Here is a 25,024-nt window from a genome sequence, read left to right on the forward strand (position 1 = left end):
TCAGTCTGCATCACATCAGGTATCATTAAGAAGACAGAAATTTAAAGACAAATATTCACTTACAAATAGTGTAAGTGAATAAAAAGGCCTAGAACTGACAAAAAAAAAGGAAAAGGTTGTAAATAAAAAATGTAATGCTCATGCTCTGCAAAACTCATAAAGGCCCAATAGGAATAATCACAGGAATAATGACTGATATCCTCCCTGGTTCTTGGACCTCAGGTTTGTAGTTTTTTATGAGGGAGGGATAGCTCAGTAGGTAGAGTGGTGATCGAAAGGTCGGAGGTTCGAATTCACTGAACCGCTACTCTGAGGTACCCCTGAGAAAGGTACCGTCCCTACACACTGCTCCCTGGGCGCTGGATTGGTGGCTGCTGACCGCTTCACTGGGTGAATGGGTTAAATGCAGCGGGCTTATTTCCCTGTTCTTTATTTTTGAGAATGATTTTCTCCTTTGAGAGTTCATGATTCCTCTATTTTTGAATTTGTTTCTTTTGTAAATTAGCTTAGCTTTGGTTTGGAGTTCTGTATATAGTTTGTCCTTTCATCAGCGTATCCTCAGTTTTCCATTTCTGCATTCTTAGTTTAGTTACAGTTTCTTCCTGTTTTATTTTGGTAGTCTTTCATTTCTGGCGCTGTTTAGTTTTATTGCCTTGTTGGCTCATTGTTCCTGATTAGTTACAGCTATGTTCCCCACCTGTTCCCCACCTGTTCTCCACCTGCTCTCCCCTCCTTATCTTTTGTATAATTGTCTGTCTCTGCTTATCGTTTGTTGTGTTGTCCATTTTACTGTGTCTCCTTGTTCTGTGGTCTCAGTGAAATCTGATATTTGGATTTCCTGTTCTGCAAATGTTTTGGGATTTTTGGGCACTTTGTTTATTTTGTTATACTTCTGGCATTAAAGGTTTATTTTTTAATTTTGGGTATGCAAGACTATAAGACACTCAATGTTTCATAACAGAGACATGTTTTTATATTCACTTTAAAAATCATCAAGACTGGTTGGTATCCTGGTAACAAAGTCCAATATCTGTGAACTTCACTAAAACATTTGATCTAATTTATGAGGGAAAAAAAGAGTAAAGAAAGTTGTGGCCATCAGGTGTAACCATGTGACCCTTATATCAAACTTCGAAGGAAAACTCTAACAAGCTTAAATGGAAAAACCAAATGGTCTTTGATTTTTCTCAACATTTGATTTTATTATCTCTAAGATCTTTTTATATATAGAAATGTAACGCACTAATTTAGCAATCTGTGCTTAGAAATGCTTATTCTCAAGTGGTCATGTGACTTCTTCTGGACACTGTTTTAAACTGCCCAACTTGCAAAACTAGCTTGCTGGTGAGTAGATAACTAGTAGATAACTGGTGAGTCCGACCTCCAAAAAACATGAAAGTGGCCAAAAATAATTCTTCTTCTTCCCCCTTCTACCTCCTCTTCGTCCTCCTCCCTTCAGGGCTCACCACAGTGGATCATCTCTACATGTCCTAAAATCCTAATACTGAGGCTCTGAAATGTGGAGAAACCATCTTTTATATATAGTCTATGCTTTAATCTTACAGAATATTCAAATATTCTCACTACGCAGGCTGCCATACCCTTTTCCAACTCAACTAGGTTACACTACAAGCCTCAGACATGGAGATATTACTCTTCTTATCTAGGTCTGTTAAGTCTGTTAATAATTTTCCTAAAATGTTTATTCCTCTAACATTTCACTGGGACCAAGTATTACAGTCAGATTAATGTGTAATTTATTAGGCCAGTCCAAGGGCATCAGTGCCTGAACCGACTTCCCATGACTGTGATTCAGAAGCAGGTATTCTTATTTATTTATTTATTTCTGTTAACTTGTTAATCCTTTGTGGAAAATTTCCATTGCTCTCATATGATCTTTGTAACTGTAATCCATTCAAATATAATAGCACATTTTAACAAATTAACCTGTCAAACCATTTCCAGCCAGCTAATTTTTAGAGCTAATTAGAGTTATGTTTTCATATTAAGTGCACTTCTGTATGCAGCATAATTAAGACTTTTAACTGTATTTTCACCCTCATTATAAAACCATGTGGTTTTATTCTTAATCTGCTCTATTTGCACTAACTGCATTCATCTTATTGTCATACATTAAAATTTCTTCCCTGACCCAATTTCTCCTGAATCATTAAACTTTCATTTTATCTTTTCCTTCTCTTCCATCTTTAATGCTTTTTTTCTCAATTACATGTTGATTAGGGTTTGAACATTTAAAAAATGGAGTTGTGAAGGCAGCATATCCTGTTAGTGTCTATACGAGCACTTCCAGTAAAATAAATGGCACAGAGGAGTGCTCTGTCTTTGCAGTCAAAAGAGAACCATCTCTCTTTAAACTTCCCATCCAAATGTGGTATTAATGCCCCTCAAAAATATTGATTTTTTTTTTTCATGATGTAAAATGGCCTTTCGTTTTACCCCCCGCCCAACCTACAGTAGGTGAGGAAGCACAACTCTTAGGGAGGGAGAGAGAATAATGAATAGTGAACATGAGCCTTGTATTTGGATGAGTGCAGATGATGAATGACCAGAGGGAGGAAGTACAGGACCAGAGCAGAAGCACAGCCATTTGCTACTCTGCTGTCACAAATGTATTTTTAATGAATTTGCACCTCTGACTCTTCTGCAGAGCAAGACTGTTCCTTAAGGCCAATGTGACCCCAATATTTCCTCTGAAGTGGTGGCTCTGAATAAACCCACTTTAGCTTCTCCGGTGTAATGTAAATAACCTTGTCCTTCTGTTTGCTCAAACCATCAGTCTGGCTCCTCATTATTATCCGTACCTGTGCCCAGAATAGTTTCTGTGCTGGTAGCAGGTGTGGAGGTTTCACCTTGAATTACTACTTAGTGTGAAGCTCTGTATTACTCAACTATGTTGTTTTTCTTGGCAGATTAAAAGTCCTTTGAAACAACATCATTTACACTCCTTGACGGTCTCACCTAAAGTGATTTAAAATTCAAATTGTTCTGGTAATATACTGCGTGGAAGCCCCTCTAGATCACCCAGCCTTTTCAGTGAAATGTAAATACTTTCATAAGCCAAGTCTTGTCAGTTTTATCATGGGATTTGTTCAAAATGCCAGCGTGATTAATTAAGAAAAGATACAAGGGAGAAAGAAGGGCAGGAGAACAAGTAACAGTGTAAAAGTTTTCTACCGCTTTCCTGCAGGGCAAACACCTTAAAGCATGCCGCTGACACTTATCTGTGATGAAGTCCAGAGGCAAACCAAGAGGAATATATTTCATGCAGCAGTACAGAAAGCCTTAGTTGGCTGGCATATTGGGAATGAGTATGATGTTGGAAAAAGCTAGCAGGAGATGGAGGTTAAGGCAAGGCCAGTAACATTCACACACCTCTGCCATTACAGCTCTCCTGCTTTTTGCATGTGGATGTTGAAACTGCAGGCAAAAAAAAAAGCTCCACACACAATCCTGGAATAGACTGCCCCGTTTTACGTTACGCCGATGCACGAGATGATACACATGACACACATGACACACATCAACATGTGACCTCAGCTGACACCAAGAATGACACACACATCATTGCATTTGCTGTGTTTCATCTGTGCTGTCACGCCAGTTCAACGGTCTTCTGGGTAATCGGACCCAGGCAGTCATCCATCATCAGCCTCCACAGGAAATGTTTTATGCAAAGAATAGATACCAGAAAATGCAATTCCACACACTGTAAAAAAACCCAGACAGAGCGATAATTCACAGTCTCAGTGTACTCATCATTCTAACAGCAACAACACAAACAGAGCAACAAAAGGCAATCCAGAAACGTCACCTTATTCACTTTTGTTAATGAATCCCATGACAGCTCTTTATGATATTGTTGTATTTGTCCACATTGAATAAGGAGGTCCTGTAAGTCAGGCTCTGACAGGTGTGAGTCCTTGGCCTCCGTGTACATCCACTTAGTGTCAATCCCAGCGCTCACCTTGGAGCTGTTGACAGCTTCCTGCTGCTGAGAAAATGTCATGGTGTGGACAGCCATGAGAGTCACATCCCATCCTGTGCATGTCATGGCTGAATTAAAGCACGCTGGTGCAATGAGTTGGTGTTTATGAAGGCATCTCATTGCCGCTGGACGCCTCTGTGGGGCCCCTCTGCCTGCCTGTACGGCGGGTCTTGACAGGATTCTCCCTCGAGCATCAGTGGGCGGCTGTTCTTGTCTCTGTCTTTGACACAAGTCTGGTTGTCACTGTGAATGAAAATAAATAACAATGCTCACCGTAAAATCAAACACATAAATCTTTTTGATGCCAGTGACTACATTTAACAGCATATATTACAACATTTTGGGTGAACATAAACAGAAATACAGATAATTGTTTGATTTTGATTTTTATATGTCATTCTAATAAGAGTGATGAAACAAGACATAAACATTTAAATGTTTCTTGTGTGTGTGTGTGGGGGGGGATTAGTTCTACAAATGAACAAAAAAAAAACACAAACCCCACACAAAAAGTTCCCTCAATCACTCAAACCTTTGCATCAAAGGCAGAAAAAATCCTCAGAGACTGAAGAATTTTTCCTGAGGTTTGAAGTCCTTAAATTAAAGTACATATAATCTCTTATTCACAAAACAAACAAAATCTTTCATGCTGTGTGGCAGCTCTTTTATTCTAGCTGACAGTTTCTACTTAACATGAGTCTTCAGCTAGAGAAACCCTCTGTTAATCACAGCAAATATCAATACCTTTCTTGACAGTCTTTTGTCATTGTGCTGTCTTCATAGATTTTTAGCATCGTCTCGGTGCGGTCATCGAGGTGCTCTTTGGGCCCTTGAAACCTGCGAGACACATTTTAAGAGATGATTACCAAAAAAATCACACACAAACACAACATAACTCTATCCACAGCCTTTCCTAATAAGCCTGTTTGTTTCTTTAAAAAAAAAAAAAGGTCACAAATGTTTTGCATGTAGTGGGGATAAAGATACACATCTACATTCACTGTGAATAAATGTCAAGGTTTTGCATTAGTATGTGTGTCCAATACTTTATATTTTAGAAGATCGTGCTCTCTGTCTTTATGTAATCACTGAATCATTGCACCCAGACATTTCTTGCATAAATTTGTGGATGAAAGACTTTTATGGACATTGTGTTACTTTCACTCTTTATAATTTACTTACTTTCTGAAAGCTGATTATTTTTGGTGGAGCTTTCGTGTTTGAGTAACGAGGCTGTATCGTGTTGTATTTCAAAATAAAAACTTTATACTTGGGGGCTGTTTTTTGCTGCAGATTGATCCAAACTTTGTTAACTATCAGTGAGAGCTGCCTCTGTGTTGCCAGACATTGTAGTCATCCACTTTCTTAATACAACACCTGGGCTCAAGTCTCTCTTTCACTTTAGCAATGGACAGGATGTAGGGGCTGATCTGTCTAGCGATGGTGGTGAGGTAAGAGTTCTCCTGCTTCAGCTGCATCAGGTCCTGAAGCTGGGCTGCAGTCAGTAAACAAAGTTAATTAGACCTATTAAAAAAGATTCTTTAAATTTGAATTTTTGTTGTCATTATCGGGGACAAACCTTCATAGATCTCCTGCTCATTCGTGACCCTCTGAAAAGTCTCATCCCACATCTGCAAAGAAAAGGTGCAAAGTAAGCTGATTCTCACAGAGCAAAATGTTGCAGGAACTGCAGTTGGTTCACTCAAGGGATACATTGGCATTTGCAGTTTTCTTTTTTCTTCTGTTTGCATTCCCTGTAGTCTACATTTATGACAAATGGGTGAAAACTAGCTTGTTAATATGTAATATTTAGCTAGAGGTACCAATCAAGCACAAATGTTGATAGGTTTTAATCAGAAGTGCCTGGCAGAGGCAAGAACATACTAAATGTCAGGTATCACCTGGCGCACCTCTTCAAACATGACTCTCATAGTTTCTACTGTGGAGTACTGGGCAGCTATCTGACTGTCAATGTGTAGCGATCTGTCCAGGATCTCCCCCATTTTATCTGTGTTGATGATGGAGTGGTGCTTGGTCAAATCTCTGTGCAGCTCCTGGACCTGGTCCTTCAGATTCTGCATCTCTGTCTGCAGAGACTAAACACACAGACATGCACATATATAGGGCAACCTGTAAGAACTTTCCTTCAAAATGATGGGTGTACAGATGCCTGTGAAGTGCAGCTGAGCATGAAAAACTTGCTGCTCACTACACAAGTTGAAAATGATCTCCTGGTGGAATTTATGCTGCTGTGTTTCACTGCTTTACTTTGTGGGCTCCTCGTGTACTGTTGCGTATCTCAGTATCTCAGTGCATCCAAATTCAGGTGTAAAAAGTATAAAAGTATAAAACGGTAAAATATTTCATTTATTTTTATAACTAATATATCCTATTTTCTACTGATTACAAAAGCCTACTAAAAACAACAAAACATCTTTTTTATATTTAAGTAGCTGTAAGATGATGGTTCTCTTGTAACCATCATCTTAAGAAAAGAAGCACCTTTAAACCTCTTACTCCTTGGTGTAAGTATAATTAATTGTGCAAACTAAAATATTTTTGGACCTAAGGATTGGGTAATTACCACAAATCCTAAAGGTGAATCCACAATTTTACAGGTCACACATATCAGCTCACCCTGTAGGCATTCTCATAATTGCGGCAGTGCTCGGTGAAGGGTGTTTCCCTGCCCTCGGCCAAAAGAACCTTAGTGCAGATGTTGCGGTGAGAGGTGGGCCTTCGCCCAAACGCCGAGCCCAGGGGCATCTCACTGAGCGACGGGGAGCGACAAGACACAGTGAGAGGGGACTGGAGCCTGAAGAGACAGGACAAAATATATTACCACAATATCTTATATTAAAAACAAAATTCAATTCTTAACAGTCAAATTAGTTAATAAGTCAAAACCTATAATATGTTTACATAATTTATTATAGATTTTGTGTGTTTTGGTGAAATAATTAAATCAAAAACTGTGCCAGAAAGTCCAGAGAGTCTGTAACCTTTACAAAATTTACTACATGCAAATATAGTCCATTTTTGGTTCTATTTCTCTTTCATTCTTATTTTGTGTTATAACTTTATCATGCTACACATTTTTAAAGCATATTCAAAATGTATAAGTTAGACTAATTTATAAAGTCTCCTCTTTGCTTCTTCTTCCTTGATACTTTGTAACTCAAAGTTTTAAACATGTAACCTCATCAGTCACTTAGATTTATTATTGTAAGGTCTACCTTCCAATATAAAGCACCTTGAGGTGACTGTTGTTGTGATTTGGCGCTGTATAAATAAAACTGAATTGAATTTAGAAAGTATGAAAGTACAGATATGTAAGCTACCAAAATCAAGTATCCACTATATCTTACTAATGTTTTTGGTGACAAACATACATTTTTACATTTTCTTTCCATAAAATACTGCAAATTTTGGAAAAAGCAGACCATCTGCTGCTGTTCATATTAAAAACTAACCACAGAAAAAAAGACAGACAGCGACAGTAAATCCACAGAGGAACTGTTTAGAAGTTGTCACTATCATGAGTGCAGTCATGAGTAAATCAACATAACTGCTGTCACTCAAAAGAGTAGCGTCTTATTGTCATCACTTCTCCGAAAGTATAAAGGTATGCAAGCACAGCATGTGGTAGCGCAACTAAACCTGCTTTTATCTGGGTCCTGGTAGGACCATAATTTTGGCTTCATGCCTAAAACAGCATAAACAACCAGAAAGGCGTTTTGTGGTGGGTGAGGTGTGAATGGATTACTCTCACGTTCCCATCTCCAAAAATCCAGGCTGTGTCTCAACACAGCTGATTAAAGACTTTGACAGTACTAAAGCAGCAGCATTCTTTGCATGAAAGAACTTACATGTACGACTTCACTGAGCTTCTGTTCTGTGAAATTATGATAAAAATAGGGCCAGCCAGCTGGCTGTCCACCAATCCCTGCTTGGTTTGCATCCTGCATTAGAAGCATTCAGACACAACAGCACATTCAGCTGAGTAACAGGCTACACCATGTGGGTGTTATTTTGAACTACCATATGGTAAAGAAAAGCTAATTTATTCCTCTGTTTCTGAATTGAGGTACAAAGTGAAGTTCGAAGACTGATCAGTCAAGCACCTTGTGTAACCGCTGCCATCCTACAGTGCCACAGGCTTCAATGGAAATGTACCCACGAGTGCTAAAGCCAGGCTCTGATTCATAAACAAATTTAGTCAAATCTACACAGCAGTGATGACTTAAAGATAACTCCAAAAGTGAAATAAATATTCTGGGCTTACAATGCAAGTTAAGGTATATGTTATATACTCAAAAAGAAATTACCTGCAACCTGGTGGCCTCTTACTCCTGCCTCTTTGTCCAGAGCTGATGCAACAGCAAACTTGTCTGAAACATGTATTTCTCAGTCTGCTCTACACGTTATCCTCTGAACATCCAGCCCCTGTCCTCCCAGTAGTGACGCCAGTTAAAGACTTCGCCCGTGCTAAAACAGTGACATCAACGGTCTGGAACAAAACGGTCGGGCGGCCCCTGCGTGCCAACTTACAGATGAATCCGAGAGAGTTCTGTGAAACCGGGATAAAAATAGTGCCAGGCGGCCGAATGACCACCAATCCCTACCTACTTTGCATCTTGCATTGGCAGGGCGTTAACTAAATTGCAAAGGAGAGTTGTCAGTATGTTGGCATTAGTGGGTGGGCTTAAGGACCTGTGAACAGTTGCGAGACACTGATGTGGAAAGAAAATGATCAGGAGAGTTTGTGTATGTGGATAATGACATAAAGCAAAACAAGAGAGGACTGAACTCTTCGTATTTTTATGGGTAGCGGCATGTGTCATTGTAATGTAATTACAATGTATAATTAATTTTATTTCATATTTTACTATTGAGAAGCACTTTGGTGTACCTCTGGTCTATAAATGTGCTATATAAATAAAGTATCGATTGACTGATGTGTCATATTTACTGTTGACTTCATATGATTTTTTAAAAAAATGAACCCTCTTCTGATAATGTAAAGCTTGAGGAAAAAAAGACAAAAAAACCACTGTGCAGGAACTGTGAGCACGTGCAACCACTCATGCATCCTTCTCCTAAATGTTATCTGGCCACGGCACGACCAGACCTTTTTAATACAGGACGAAGGGCCTCCTGTCCAGCCTCCACACGACAAGGTGAGTTACATAAATATATCAGCGTACAGAGCTTACAGACAGATGAAATAACTGCCATAGTGGCAGTCAGCACGGCGCCTCCTTTTGTCTCACTGCAGTCCATGTGCACTTGCAAAACATTTGGGGATTTTGAGTTTGGATGCTTCACAAGTGTGAAATTTTCTGCCCAGACTTTTGTTTACTTGGAAGAATACAAAAGATGCCGTGGAAATATTCAGTTGGTGAAAGAACAATGTAAAAATAAAACTCACAGGAAGGGATCAGTTAGTGATTACATTTAAAGTGGTTCTAAGCAAAATGATCTTACCGTATTGCAGCACTTGTGGAACCAGTGACAGAAGGAGGGCAGCGTGGTCCTATCTGCAGCAGAGGCTCTAGACAGCGAGCAAACTCACTTCTGTACTCTGTGTTGATCTAATGGAGAGCAGAGATAATGTCACTCAGCCTTATTCGGGTTAAAAAAAAGAAATAAATAGCACAAAGTACAAAGAAATATCAAACAAAGTACTTTAAGATTATACAACTTATTTGAAAATGCATCTGTTGATAATACAATCATAACACCCATGTCTCCATCATAGATTTTTTTTTATATGAGATATATTTGTTAGCATGTATCTGTTGCTTTAAATATTAAGATTACAGATATAGAGACACAAATGGCAGAAACACTGCAGATATATTTTCTCGTAGACACACCTCCTGCTGTCTGCTTTGCTGATTGGATTTATGAGATTAAAAATTATGTGAATCTTCACCAAACCAGGAAATGTCTTTTGAGTTCACGAATCTACATACTGAAGCTCTCCAGTTGCCTTGAGATGATTAAATGCCTCACCCAAGAAGTGTTACATATTTCTTTTTGCTTTCCTAGAATATAATCTATCTGTTTAACCAAGTGGCTTTTAATAATAAGTTTTAATAGCTCTTCCCGTATGAGTGATGTTTATTGCTGTCTGCAGCATTTATGTTATGTATTTCCACATATAACACAAAAACATCTTAGCCTTGCTTGCTGGAGTGTACTTACTTAGTCCTTTGCTATGTTTAGTCTTGCCGATGTAAAATTCTGGGTAATTTGTGAGCCCATGTTTTGTTCTGATTCATTTATCGTGTCTCCTCTGTGCTTCTGTCATTTTGCCAGCTATTTCTCTTCCTTATTTAATCTGTTGCATTAAGCTATCAGAGATCCGCAGACAAACTGTGTTGTGTCACTTATTAATAAACAAATATAGTGCACGTTAAAAGGCCAAAAACTTTATATAAAAGAAAAAGTAGTTCTGACTAAAAAAGAATAACAGATTAAACAACTAAAGGCTCCAGTGGATTGCTTTCTCAGTGTAACCTTTTCTATGTCTGAATGAATGCTGTTCCTACTTACTTTGCTGCTCTGCACTGGTTTCAGTCGATGAGGGAGCTTCACAATCCTCTTCAGCCTCTCCATGAGTTGCTGTGTATGCAAGAACATCCAGGTGTGATTCAGTGACCTGTTTCACCTCCCCAAGACACTGTGGACCTCATCTATTTAAAAGCCTATTCAGTGCAGCTAATACTGCAACTTTTCTCTTGCCAAGAAAACTTCCCCAGAAAGAGCAGAGCCCTTTGTGTACGCAGCAGACAGGGCAATCGCCTGTTATTAATCCATGCTTCTTCTTCCATACTCACTCATTCACTGTTACTTTCGTACATCTTATACTGAAGGGCTGTTTTCCTTCATTGCAAAAAATACTAAAATACTGTCAAAATTATGGACATGGTTCACAGTTTCTGTTCACCCAGTTTTTGCTATACTTACATAGCCCATATCCAAAAACTCAAACTTGTTAGCCGAGCTGAGGAAGGCTGAACAGGTGACAAGGTGGACCTTTAAGGATGAAAAGTTAAAGATTAGAGTAAAAAAAACAGATGCAAGAAGAAGAAATTTGCAAATATATACAGATCTATATAATACAAATCTACTGAAATAAGCTATTAGCTGTTTTGTTTTTTACTGTTGCTTTCATTGGCTGCTTGATTTGTTTTTGAAACATAAACTGTTTTGTTAAGTTAAAAAAAAGAAGACGTAATGGGATGAAATTCTAACCCAAACCAGAGCCTTAACAGTCGAAGAATTTTCCCAGTTCAAATACAGTTAAACACGAGTAGTTCCTTGTTGTAAAAAATAGTGATATATTGTTTACTTTATAATCTTTATCGTATGCTATCAGCTGTTTTGTTACCACCGTACTGTTTTTATTTCTTTATTACTGTTTTCCTTTAGTTTTGTGATGTAATTTTCCATAAACAGATTCTATTTGGTTGGCTTTCACAATATGTGACACGACTTCAGAGTTTTTGCACCACAAATTGGAGTGCTGCTAACATTTTAACCACTAAATGTATTATGAAGATGAAATAATAAATAATAATCATCACAACCTTTCTGAATTAATGATTTTAAAACATAATGTATTACACTATAAAAGTTTACATTACATTAATGTGAATATTTTTGTGCAGATACAGCCTTGATAGTATTAAACTGTATTTATAAAGGAAGGTTTTTGGTTTTTTTTACAAGGTTTCTTATATTTAATTTGTTAGATTGTATCCAGTGCCTTTAAAATGTGACAAGTGTTAATATGTGGCCAGGTGGGAGTGATACTCGTATTACAATTGCCACAGCCCAGTGCATGATGGGATTGACACTGAAGGGGCATCTTGTGTATCCACTCAGAAACCTGCAACTTTGATAAAATCTCAGCATTTGATGTCCTTATAATGTGAAATGACTGTTTTAGCTTTTAGTTCATTTGTAACCACAGCTCAACACTGGCTAATTGAATATGTCATAGTTAAAACAGATCATAATAAGTTGATTTATTATTAGAATTATATGCAGACAGATTTTTATACTTTATTCACTGCATTATTGCAGTACAATCAGGTAATTCAAGTACTTTTTGCTCATATTTCGCATTTTTACTCATTCTTTTACTAGTTCTGGTATTTGAGTATTTTATGTTGTTCTGCGTGTACTCTTAATTTATTAAGGATCTGAGTATTTTCTTTCAAGGTCTGATAATTGTGGAGAAACAGAAACATTTGTCTACTTTACAGCACTTAACCTGGAGGGTAGGTAGGAGTGCAGTAAGGTGTGACAGTTGCTCCTTCAGTGCTTTCTCCTTCTCTTCATGTTGGCTGCAAACACACAAATGCACAAATATGTAAGACTACACCTTCACATTCACGCTTGCCACAATACACAGAGGAATCAGCTCAGGAGGTGCAACCGCAAACAACATACTCCATATTTCCAGGAGCTAATCTATCTGTCTTCTCTTGTAACAAACACACAAGCACAGATGCCAGCTCAGATACACAAAGCCTGACATAAATAGCCTTTAACGCCCTTCCGGGAAGGCAGCCGCTGGCTGGCTTCCAGGCAAGAGGGAGACAGAAAGAGATGGAGGACACCGGCCACAAAAAATCTCATTAAAGATCCCCACAGAGTGCAACTTCATACACTCACCCACTCAAATACATAAAATTGTTCCCATTCAATCATGCACACGTACACATGGAGTGCTTGGAGAGGCGAGCAAAAGTGCTTGCAACGTTTTCCAGACAAAATAAAAACCTGGATAAACACAAATTTAAGTTTGCGAGTTTATCATCAGTTGGTGATAAGCCATTAGTCTTTCAGAAATTTTACCTGACGTGCAGTTAATTGAACCAACGTACTAATTAGCTGCAACAGTGGCATTTAATCAAAGTTTACTGATTCTAATATAAATCTATCTGTAATTATTTTCGTGGCATAGAGTCAATGTTAAATAGTTTGAGAAACAAAAGTTCTGCACAAGCAAGCAGCTAAAAAGTAAATAGCAAAGTGGGAAAGAAAAGATAATATTCTCAAGACAGTGTATTATATATTTTCACTTGACCCATCAGTCGTCGTAAATATGTTCTGTTTTAATGCAAAATGTAGAAAATCTACAGACAGCTTCTAGGCTTTCCCGGAGCAGTTGCTTTTGTTGATATTATAGACTTCAGTAAGTCTGTGATTTACATATCATATATTTGTTTCCTAACACTTTTCAGTTGGCCTTATTTTCATTGAATGGATGCAGACACAAGCTGCAAACATATAATCCTACTGAAGTGGTTTAAATTCAGCTCCATGCTTTGATGAAAATCATCCAAGAAAAGGTGTTCGGTGCGGACAGAGATTATTCCAGAGCAAACAGGGCACTGCTATTTATCACCCTGAGCACAATGCAGCATGATACAATGGGAAAAGGTATCAAGTCATACAGTGACAGTGGAATAATGGCATTCGGCTTCGTAAATATTATGACACAAACTGTGTGGAACAATGTAAGAAAGCTAACTCTTTATAAATGTGGTTTTTACCTTTGAGCTGCTTTTAACAGGATCTTCTTCCTCTCTTCTAGTTTTTCCTGTCAGATCAGAAAAGAGAAAACAGACTCTTTTATCCACCGTAAAATAGCCTTGAGGTCTCTAACATTAATTTTCAACATGTAAAATCCACAGTGTGCTTTCTGTTCTGTTTGATTGTGCATTTTGCAAATAAAATTCACTCTTCTCTCACAATTAGGTTAACAGAGACATCCAGTGGCCAAACAGTGCTAATGGTGCCAGAATGTGCCATGTGTTATTTCTGTGAAGAAGATGATTAAGGCAGATGGTTAAATCTAAGCAAACTATCTGACAGCCATTCAGTTAGTCCAGATTAGTCCACTTCTCTGCAACTAATTTAATCTAAGCAGACCTGACACATTAAATCCTGGTAACCCAATGGATCATGTGAACATAATAAAAAACATTTGGTGTTAGAGATGATCTCTGCATTCACTTTAAACCCAAAAATATTTCTATAGACAGAAGTTTAGAGACAGTTGGATCTTTTTCCAGTAAACAATTTTAAGATTCAAAGAAGAGGACAGGGCAATAACCCTTTTTCTAAAGCTAAGGGATCATTTTAACATCTTTACACCTCACCACACCTGTCATCACAGCGCCTGTTGTGGTTACAGTGTTTAAACATTCTGATGCGTCATCATCAGAGCTAGACTCAAACACTGTCAACACATTCAAATAAATATTTGTGTAAGCAGTTTTCTTTTCCTACAGTTGGCTGGGGAGGATAAACAACAGCAGCTGAATAAAATCGGATCAATATGTGACCTGCAAACTGTTGAACAGACTGCAGATTGCGTTCTCTTCTTCCTCCACGTTCAGACACACTTCTCCTAGCATAGCTCTCAGCAGAAGGATCGCCTCTCCAGTTGAAGTTTGCAGTTCCTTTACCACCTACAGAGGGAAAAGAGCGCTTGGTGACAATCGTGAGCTTTTTAACAACTTAATGAATGGGAATCATCTTTTATTTCAGGGAATGCAAGATCGTTCAATTGATTGTAGCACTTGATTGTACAGATATACTTAATAAAGTCCTTGAGATTTGGACTGGTTTAGTGTAGCTGTTTTTTTATTGCCCAGTTCCAGGTAAAGCACACAAAACACAACAACCGCCCTTATTTCTGAAATATGTCCCCAAGCACCTTCAAGCCTGAGGACATGGTTTCTCAGCCAGGCTGGGGATCAGACCTGAGGCAAGAGGAGTTGGGAGTTTAAGTATCTTCGGGTTTTGTTAATATGTGAAGGAAGAATAGAGCAGCAGACTGATAAGACCTCTGCTCACAGTAGAGCCTGTGCACCTCCTGATCCAATGGTGGTTTTGATATCTGACTAGGATGGATCTGATCTTATGAACCAGAACATAAGAGATGATGTCTCTCAGATGCCTTGATGAAAACATCTCTTTACAGTCTTAGTTATGATGGTGGAGGCGTGTTACAGGGAAGATAGAGGTCTGAGGAACTATGCTTGAAGTGCTTGTCCTGTAATCTGGACCAGGATAAGTGGCAAAAAATGGGTGGACATACTGGAAATACTTTATTACTTGAAAATGTCACATATATGACTCTACAGTTCTATAGACTTTGGGCATGCAAGCTTTTCTTGGTAAGCCCAAAAAATGGGCAGTCAAATAGAAGCACAAATTAAAATGTTATTTTAACGAGCTAAACAAATTTTGGGAACACCTGCACCGCATCTCACATTATTATCAACACTTCAGAGTACCTGAATTATTCATAATGCTTTTTTTTTTTTTGCCTTGGGTGTCATGAATATGTAGATGAACAAACAGGACTCTCTCACCAGCACAGCCTGGTCCAACATCTCACACCCCTGGATGTAAGCAGTTTCAATATCAATGCAGTGACTCCGACTCTCCCTGGGGAAAAACAAAAACACACCTGAATTAGCATGGAGAAGAGAAGAGAAGAGAAGAGAAGAGAAGAGAAGAGAAGAGAAGAGAAGAGAAGAGAAGTTCTGACAATCATAAATTTTATGCAGCGGGTTCACTCACACTTGCATGTCCCTGAAGCATTTGATGCAAAGCATAGACTTATTCTCTGTAGAGAATAGGATGTAAGGTTCCTCGTGGAGAGCTGCGGAGACACAGACGCCTTTTAACTTCAGCTCACAGGAGTGCCAGAGTTAAAGTACTGCTATTCTGTTATTCTAGTGGGCCGTATGTAACACGTAAGGTTCATAATACAGACACAGGTTGCTGATTAAAAATAAAAGACCACACTCATACTGACTGGGGTGTTAACACCACTCCTTTTTATGCTGCTTTTAAAAATTACCCACCACTGCGTGTGAGAGTATGATTAACATGTAGCCAGGAAAATTCAGCCATAGCGCTGGAATAATTACAGTTCTTATGAACATGTTTCTACACAGGTGTAATTGAGCCTCGTAGGTGAGTAATTCTTCTGGAGTAAATTACAGGTGGGACTCACAGCATTTCCTGTGTTTGGCTTTGGTGCGTTTGGCCAAGGACACAATCTCATGGTGGGAAAACATTCTGGCCTTGTGTGTCAGCTCCCTGCAGGTGGCGCACAATGGCTGGCTGCAAGTGTTACAGTAGTACATCACCCCTGTGTCCTGTATAAATAAGAATATTTAAGAATGTTTTAAAAGATTTATGAATATGTTTTATATTAAAATTTTCACTGTTGTACTCAGTGGTCATTTAGACTTTAATTTAGAGAACATATATTATAGGACGAATGTGAGCAGCATTAAAATTGGATATGAAACATCAAAAAATTAAAACTGAAAAGCTGAAGTGAAAAATTTTGAAGTTCTACAAACACTCCTGCAGAAATTAAGAATTCAGCCCGTTTAAAAGCTGCATCCCTGTTAGTCTTTGGTTTCTCCTATGCACTTAAAAAGCCCAAGTAATAGGTCGCCTGTCTCCTAATATGTGGCTATGAAATAAGCATGCCATTAAAAGGGACTGTTTTGGATCCTGGTAAAGCTGGCTGGGTTAAGCATGTGAACCGTATGTTTTAAGGCTATTTACTCCTGGGTTCAAGTGAGCTTTGAGGCCATTTACTGCATGCCTTTCTCCTGGCTTTCCTGTCATAATAAAGACTAAAGAATTGGAAGCCTTTAAGAGAATGCAGGTAATTTTCTGGTTATCCATGGGTTCATTTAACATGAATTAATATTGGTCTGTTAGATCAGTACCTTTTTGTTGCTTTCCTGGTCACAATTGGCACACTGCACTGCCTCCTCAGCATCTGCATTGTTGTCAACAAGAAACTTCAGAAGACGGTCCTCTGGTGGGAGGCTACTATTCCCTTTTACTATAGATGGGTATCTGTGGCAAAGACAAACAGCTTAAAAAATATGTTAAGAGGAATCATGAAAGTTATCTACAAACAGTATTTTGTGAATTTTCAAGTTCACTCCTGCTGGGAATCACTAAAACAATAACGACACAGTAATATGCAGCTCTTTTTAAACTATACTCTCTGCAGTCCAGAGTTGTCATCCACTCATAACATATAGGGCATTCTAAAAAAATGCAATAAAAAAGGGCCTGACTGTCAGTCTATATCAGAGAATAATTTGCTTCTCTAAACTACACCAGACAGATTCATCAGTTTGCAAATCGTGACAGTGTTTTTACAGGAGGCTGTGATTCAACACATAGTAATTTAAAATCTGTATAACATGCAAAAGATCCATTCCATTTTGCACAAAATCTGCTAAATCAAACATGTGGAGCTACCAACTGTGGTGACCCCTTGTGAATAATGGAGCATCTAAAAGTAGCTTTTAATGTGATGCAGCACAGAGTAAACACACCCCTGTCCCAGTGTTTTCTAAAACACTGGGGGGGGGGGGGGGGGGGGGGGGGGGGGGGTAGTGCTTTTTTCAAAGCACTAACATTTTCTCTCTTTTTTCCCCAAAAAATTGAACATTTACTTTACTAAGCAACACATTTTTTTTCCAGAAATTGAATTAGTAGCAAAAACAACCAGAGATGCAATTTAAAAACAAAAAACAAACTTAAGAAAGTGACAGACAGACAGACAGACAGACAGATAGATAGATAGATAGATAGATATTTCCAGTGATCTGCAAAAAATATAACAAAATCACATATAATATAAGACAGAAATATTTTTTTTAAAAAGAAAGAAAGAAAATTGCAAAACGAGCTTGTCTCCATGAAGAAGAATAAAAACCTTTCAAATATTTTGGTGCAGTATTGCAGCAAGCCTGAGGGGGCAGCACTGGAGACCTAAACACTGCCGCTGTCACCGTCGAAGAAGAGAAAGCGGAAGACTGTCAAATAAACGTGCGCTGTAGCGGAGGTTTGGTGGTGTGTTATCTGGAAATTTCTAGCAAGAGCTATCTCTGTAGGGAAAACGACAGCGTGTGTAACCTTGTCTACAAAGCGACGTTATAGTCAGCGTTAAACATGTCTGTTATTTCAGAGGAACATGTTCGAGGTGGCAGCGTTTTCAAGGATATTAGCGCAGACGACGACGACTGGCAGCCCACTGAGATTGAGAGCCTGTGTATGAACTGCTACAAGAACGGTACAACACGTTTGCTTCTGACCAAAATCCCTTTCTTTAAAGAAATAATTCTGAGCTCCTTCAGCTGCGCCAACTGTGGCTGGACAAACACTGAAATCCAGTCTGCGGGTCGGATTCAAGAGCAAGGCGTGTGTTACACGCTTAAAGTCAAAACAAAAGAGGACCTAAACCGGGAGGTTGTAAAAGCAGACAGTGCGACCACAAGGATCCCCGAGCTGGATTTTGAAATCCCTGCCTTCACTCAGAAGGGATCTCTGTCTACCATTGAGGGTCTTTTAGACAGAGCAGTCGCAGGATTGGAGCAAGACCAGGCTGTGAGGCGAGCCACACATCCTGAGGTGGCTGAGAAGATAGAAGAATTCATCCAGAAGCTCAGGAAGCTAAAAGAGGTTGAAAATGAGTTCACCCTGGTGATTGAGGATCCATCTGGGAACAGTTTTGTGGAAAATCCTGTTGCACCGCAAAAAGATGAGGCTCTCACAGTAACCACCTTCAAGCGGACAGTCCAGCAGGATATACAGCTGGGAATAAAGGCAGATGACGACCTGGATGAGGAACCAGCGGGCAGCGACCTGGAGACGATGAGAAATGAAGTTCTGACATTCAACACTAACTGTCCCGAGTGCAACGCACCAGCCTCAACCAACATGAAACTGGTCCAGATCCCCCACTTCAAGGAGGTAATCATCATGGCCACTAACTGTGACAGCTGTGGCCATCGGACCAATGAGGTGAAATCAGGTGGAGCGACAGAGGCGCTTGGCACCAAGATCACCCTGCACATCACCGATCCTTCCGACATGACCCGAGATTTGCTGAAATCAGAGACGTGCGCCGTCATCATTCCAGAGCTGGAATTCGAACTGGGGATGGCAGCCCTGGGTGGGAAGTTCACAACTCTTGAGGGCTTGCTGAAAGACATCAAAGACCTGACTGTCTCCAAAAACCCCTTCATCTGTGGGGACAGCAGCACTTCAGATCGGATACAGAAGCTGCGTGAGTTTGGAGAGAAAATAGACAAGATCATTGTAGGAGAACTCGATGTCCATGTCATCCTTGATGACCCTGCAGGGAACAGCTATTTACAGAATGTCTACGCTCCGGAGCCAGATCCCGAGATGACTGTTGAGAAGTACGCCCGCTCGTTTCAACAGAATGAAGAGCTGGGACTGAATGACATGAAGACTGAGAATTATGAAGAGAAAAATAATGTGCCAGCAGTACCTGGAGGGACTGAATGAGTTTATCTGTGCTAGTTAATGTCCAAAAGGAAATCCCAGTATAATTAAGTTGCTCCATATTTTCGGCCACTTTGACTCATTTTAAGTTAAACACTGGGTGAATACTCCCTTTCATTGGTATGTTGATCAATGAGAAGAATTCCAAATTTTCTAAATGTACTTTAAAAATAAAAGGCATATAATAAGTTGTATAATAACACATTAAAATGCTGTTGTTAACCGTACATCCTTGATGACTTAGTGCATTCTTGTGAAATCCCTGAAGATGGCACTGCATTTACTCAGATTAAAGTGATGTTTTCCTTTCAGTGGGCCACTTTCTGTGTGACAAATGTATTTATTTTGACACCTGTAAGTGTGCCATCGTCCAAATACTGGTATTTAATTGGCAGTTTGGCTCTGCTCTTTGATTTGGCAGATTTGACTCTGAAAGATGAATTTTACTTTTTGTCATTGCCTTGAGTCTGAAATACAAATTCTCACTTCACTCATTTTTTGGTAGTGTTCTCAATTTATTGTACCTTGAACACAGCATTTTTAAACTTATTTGTTTAGAGATTATCAATATTTATTTTTTTACAGCGTAAAATATCCTAATCACCCAGTATTAACTGACATGGAATAAACTGCAGCAAATTTCTAATTTCAAAGGTTGAATTGGAGTGTTTATGTTTGATTAAGAAATCAATTTGAACTGAAGAGCAATTAGTTGTCTATAAACCAATTAAATTACCTTACATCTAATTAATACTGACTAAATTACTACCTTGGTAAGAAAGTGTCTTATTTTCATACACCTTTTTAAGCCTAGTTGTAGACCCCAAAACTTGTTTCAGTGTTTTGTTTTTTTTTAAATTGTTTAAATAAAGTGTTTTTAGAACCCTCTAAACCAGTTTCCTACACGTGATTCAACCCAGTCCCGTTTTTAAAGAAATAAATACAGGACTGGGTTGAATCACGTGTAGGAAACTGGGTTAGAGGGTTATAAAAACACTGTACATGCAGATTGAAACCCAAGTGCTGTACGACCACATGTAACCAGTTTTTGTTACATTACCACATCTGCACAGGCCCATTTGACTTAAATATTGTTCTTCTTGCCTCCACTATGAACATTTTATCTAGTTTTCATAGCAACAGGGATCCATTGTGTTCTACTAATAGAGTTGTGAGTTCCTAGATTATGTGGTTCTTGAGTGAGCAGCTGTTAGCTGGTGGAAATAGCTGCCAGACAGTGGGCCCCTGTATCCTGAGCTCAGACAGCAGAGCAAAGTGGCTTTGTGCCCACTGTGTTATTACTGTGAAAAAACAGATCCAGTATGTAAAAACATATGTGTTGGTATTACTTTGACTTTTACTGTTGACTATATAATCTGATGCACCTCATGACAGTTAAACTAGCTCTGAGGAAGTTAGATGTGGGGTTCCACAGTCATTAATTTTTCAAGAGAATTGTGTTTTAATAAATTCACATACCTCATTGGCAGTGTAATATGGGTATGTGTAAAGAATCAATATAAATTCAGATATAAACCCAGAGGAATTTTATACACAATGTTTTGGTTTTTTTAAAGCAGTTCTGGGTTTGAAACTACAAGAAAGTAGAAAGCATCTCAGAATAATTAAAATACTCTCAAATTCATCACCACTATATCTGATTCAGATAAGACAAAGTCGTATGCGTTCTGACACAGCAGAATAAGACTGATACTGTGCATCAGAGGACCTTTTCTATGGACCCATGCTTTGATGAGGGAAAGTTAATACTGCAGATCTGAAGGTGACTGTGAACCACGGGTCATTCCTTAATAAGATATTAAATGGACTGCTATCATGTGACTTCTTTTGATTGTCCTAAGCTGTTAGCACTGCTGCCAAATACCGGTATACTTTGTTTTCTTTGTGACATGGCTTCATGGAAGTTGCAGCCCCTTTGCGTATTGGGGCCAAGGGCTAAATAAGAGACTGGGTTGACCCTGCAGCTGCTCCAGCCACTCAGTTCTGCCCTACCCACACCGGGCCAGCAGTGGGTCATAGCAGCGCCCTAAAAAACAAAACAGTGAGACTTGATGTTCTTCTTCAGTCTCCTGCACAAACCCAAGCAATCTATTTTTTAATTTACATGGAACCAATCCTGTTGAGCAGCGCTGCCCAAAATCCTTGAGGTGTTTTCAAGAAGTAAAGTTATATTTTATTATAAGAATCCAGCTTTTATCATATTTTGACAGTTTTACTCAACTTTCTAATACAAATTATAGGGATGGGTATCGTTTAGGTTTTATCCGATACCGGTGCCAAACCGGTACTTTTGAAACGGTGCCGGTGCTTAACCGGTGCTTAAAGAATGGAGAACACAAAATTGGTCCAAAAACCTCTCATGTTCAGCTGTTTTTTTGTAAAAAGATAACAATGTTAGCCTTTTCTGCAGCTATGGGGCATATATGGTATCATTCTTGGCTGGAAGCAGTGCTTAAACAATGGAAAAAACACAAACTTTGTCCAAAAACCTCTCATGTTTAACTGTTTTCCACTTTTTCTTTGGTCATTTTAGCCTTTTTGGCCAGGGTGAAGGGAGTATCTGCCATCAAACAAGAAGACAGCCGCATGTAACTATGATGATGTTTGCTAGTTCACCTTACGTGCATTAATGTAATAACGTGGTTAGCCTACTCAACGTAAATTACACACGAACAACATTAAGCTACTCACGCAGAGAAGAACGGCTGCTGCTGCCATCATCATCCGTCATCATTTCTGCTACACTGGCAGGGCTAGGGGCCAGGACTCTACTCTTCGGTTTTTGGGGGATGTTGCAAACTCCGGGTCCGATAACAGGCAACCCACCCGCAGCAGATGTGCTCAGTGTGAGGTCTCGCAGCAAGCTATCAAATACGGCGCATTTCTCGGCTTTTAAAAAAAACGCTATGCGTCGCCAGGTGTTTCATCGGATTTGAGGTGTTACCTCCTTTGACAGTATCACAGTATCAGCTTAAAGCACTTGTTGCAGGCTGCTGAGTTTGCATCTTTTGCTGTGAAGTACAGCCAGACTTTTGACCGCTTCGCCTTGGGCATTTTTAATCTGTAGCTCTGCTCTAAAAGAACGTATGTACCTGGACCCGCCTACTATCCTCGGAAACGTAAAATGATTGGCTAGAATCTAAAGTGTATCACAGCTCAGGAAAAAAAAAAGCACCGAAATAAAGCACCGAAATGTGCGCTGCTTTTCAGTCTGGTTACTACCGTTTATGACAGAACCGGTGCCATCATGGCACCGGATACCGGTACCCATCCCTAACAAATTATAAGTAATGTTGCTGTAAATTGTGTAAGGTTGTAATTCAAAATGAGAGTGTCTTTAAGCCACCAAAACCACAAGTCATTCACTTTGGTGTGATGTGGAGGCTCAGGTCTCCTAAGCACATATTAAAACACCATGTTTGACTTATACTTTCATAGTCTAATTTGACCATGACGAACTTCAAAGTGCCCTCTCTTACCCACAGAGGGGGCAGCTGAGGCGATTGTCAATAGTCCGACCTCTCAAGCAGCGGGCACAAAAGATGTGGTAGCAGTCCAATAAACATGGGGACTGGTACTGCTCATGGCACAGGTGACACATCAAGGGGTGAACATTAGCACAATCCACTTTACACAGACTGCCCAAGTTGTTGAAGATTCCTCCTGCCATCTGGGAACAGAGTACATGAATAACAACAATCCTTTAGTTTGTTCTTGGAACTGCCTTTTTTTAAGACTACAAAATCACATTACTTTAAAAAGCTTTCGATAGTGCTGTGATACTGAATTACACCCCAGAGACCAGGCCAAGTGTGATAATGAAACACTTTGATCGTGAATAATTAAACAAGGACAACATTTATCGCTTACCTTGTCAGACAAGTAATACCAGCCTGTAAATTCGGTGACTATGCACAATCCACAGATCATAAATATATAACATAAAAATAGGATGTCATCACTAACATTATATCCACTATCAAACTAAACTTACTGTAAATGTAGTAGGCCGGTCTGTGGAAAGCACAGAGTGGCTCTGTCTTACCTTTTAGTGGTGCTATCAGCTACCCACAGCAGGAATGACAGCAATGCAGAAACTCTTCAATAGTAGGGCGATGGGCTCTGTCTGCCAGGCAGCTGACAGCACACACACACCTCATGCCAGCCCCCACGTGTTGCCAAAGTGCAAAAGGGAAATTTAATATTGCCATCCCACACAGACTGTAACAACAGTTGTCCTATTTCTAATGTCCTCCTGCTCAATCCCACATGTTCATCTGGAATATGTACATATATTTATACAACCTACTCATTCACATGTAATCTGTAGACTCAAGTAAAGTGCATTATTCCAAGGCCACATGTTTATATGTATATGTAGATAGATAGATAGATAGATAGATAGATAGATAGATAGATAGATAGATAGATAGATAGATAGATAGATAGATAGATAGATAGATAGATAGATAGATATTGGAAGAATGGGCCAAAAACAGACCTGAGCAATGCTTGCAACTAGTTTCTCCATACAGGTAGTAGGTATTAAATACATTTCAGTAAGCATGTTCAGTACTTTTCCCTGTGTCATTTCTCATTATTATTACACATGACTTAATTTATAGACATCTATGTTTTGATTTTTTTTTTTTTTGCATGTGTGGATTGGATGGATTGTTACTGACATCTGGCAAGAATTTCATCCCAATAGCACCTTTAGAAATATGTGTGGCATGTTCAATACTTACTTTACCCACTGTATATAGTCTAAAAATAGCTGTTTAGACATGAGAATAGTGCACATTGGGGCTAATCTTATTTTTTACATCCTCCAAAACTGTTATATATGTTATATATATATGTTATGTTTTTAAATAATGTTTGCATGTGTAGGTATGTGTATGTATATGTATACACATATACATCAGTCTGTTTATCTGTGCTTTTAATTTTACACAGCATCTGAGGGAGTATAGCTATAATTTCATTATCCTTCCATAATGACAGTGAAATACAGGAAAAACTGTAATATACTGTAATGCCATCTAACAAAATTACTTTTTTCCTCAAGTGGACCACATTCTGTGTGACAAATGTATCTATTTTGACACCTGGAAGCATGTCATCATCCAAATACTGTTATCTTAACTGAGTTTGGCTCTGCTCTTTGATTTGGCAGCCAAATCAAATGAATCTTGAAGTTTGTGGTTGCCTTCAAACTTAAATACAAATTCTCAGTTCTATCGAGAGTTTGTTTTTTGTTTTGTTCTTTTTTTTTAGTAATACTGTTAGTTTATTGCACTGTACCTTGAATACTGTCTTTTAAACTTTTTTGTTGCCAAAATATTATTATTGTTATTATTTTTATTTTTTTTCTTTTGCAGTAAAATATATCCTATAAATAACTTATTTTATAGGTTCAAAATGTAACGTATGTACACACACACACACACACACATACGCATGTCAGTCTGTCTTTTATATAAATTTTATGAACCATATGACAGAGTATAATGACAAAAACACATAAAAAAATTGTAATATGTAATCACAATAATTGTAATGTCTTCTAGCACCTTTGAAGGTATATTGATAACCTGCATAACA

At 38.8% G+C, this 25,024-nt stretch overlaps 2 protein-coding genes across 2 annotated transcripts; one reads left to right on the plus strand and one right to left on the minus strand.

The window, feature by feature from the left end:
* Window positions 1–738: 738 nt before the first annotated feature.
* rnf207a (ring finger protein 207a) lies at window positions 739–23,182 on the minus strand. Its single transcript, XM_084929162.1, is given in 18 exon segments — window positions 739–4,191; window positions 4,193–4,249; window positions 4,751–4,843; window positions 5,384–5,501; window positions 5,586–5,637; window positions 5,917–6,102; window positions 6,644–6,821; window positions 9,494–9,600; window positions 10,568–10,636; window positions 10,982–11,050; window positions 12,294–12,366; window positions 13,582–13,628; window positions 14,377–14,502; window positions 15,412–15,487; window positions 15,623–15,704; window positions 16,062–16,206; window positions 16,795–16,927; window positions 22,897–23,182. Coding segments are annotated over 18 exon segments (1,884 nt in total). The 5' UTR covers window positions 23,088–23,182; the 3' UTR covers window positions 739–4,109.
* zpr1 (ZPR1 zinc finger) lies at window positions 17,875–19,890 on the plus strand. Its single transcript, XM_084929163.1, has one exon. It carries the CDS (start codon window positions 18,038–18,040, stop codon window positions 19,397–19,399), a length of 1,362 nt encoding a protein of 453 aa, XP_084785289.1. The 5' UTR covers window positions 17,875–18,037; the 3' UTR covers window positions 19,400–19,890.
* Window positions 23,183–25,024: the final 1,842 nt, after the last annotated feature.

This window comes from Perissodus microlepis, chromosome 5 (assembly GCF_051167445.1).
Source record: "Perissodus microlepis isolate ML-2025 ecotype Zambia chromosome 5, ASM5116744v1, whole genome shotgun sequence".
NCBI classification, from domain to species: Eukaryota; Metazoa; Chordata; class Actinopteri; order Cichliformes; family Cichlidae; genus Perissodus; species Perissodus microlepis.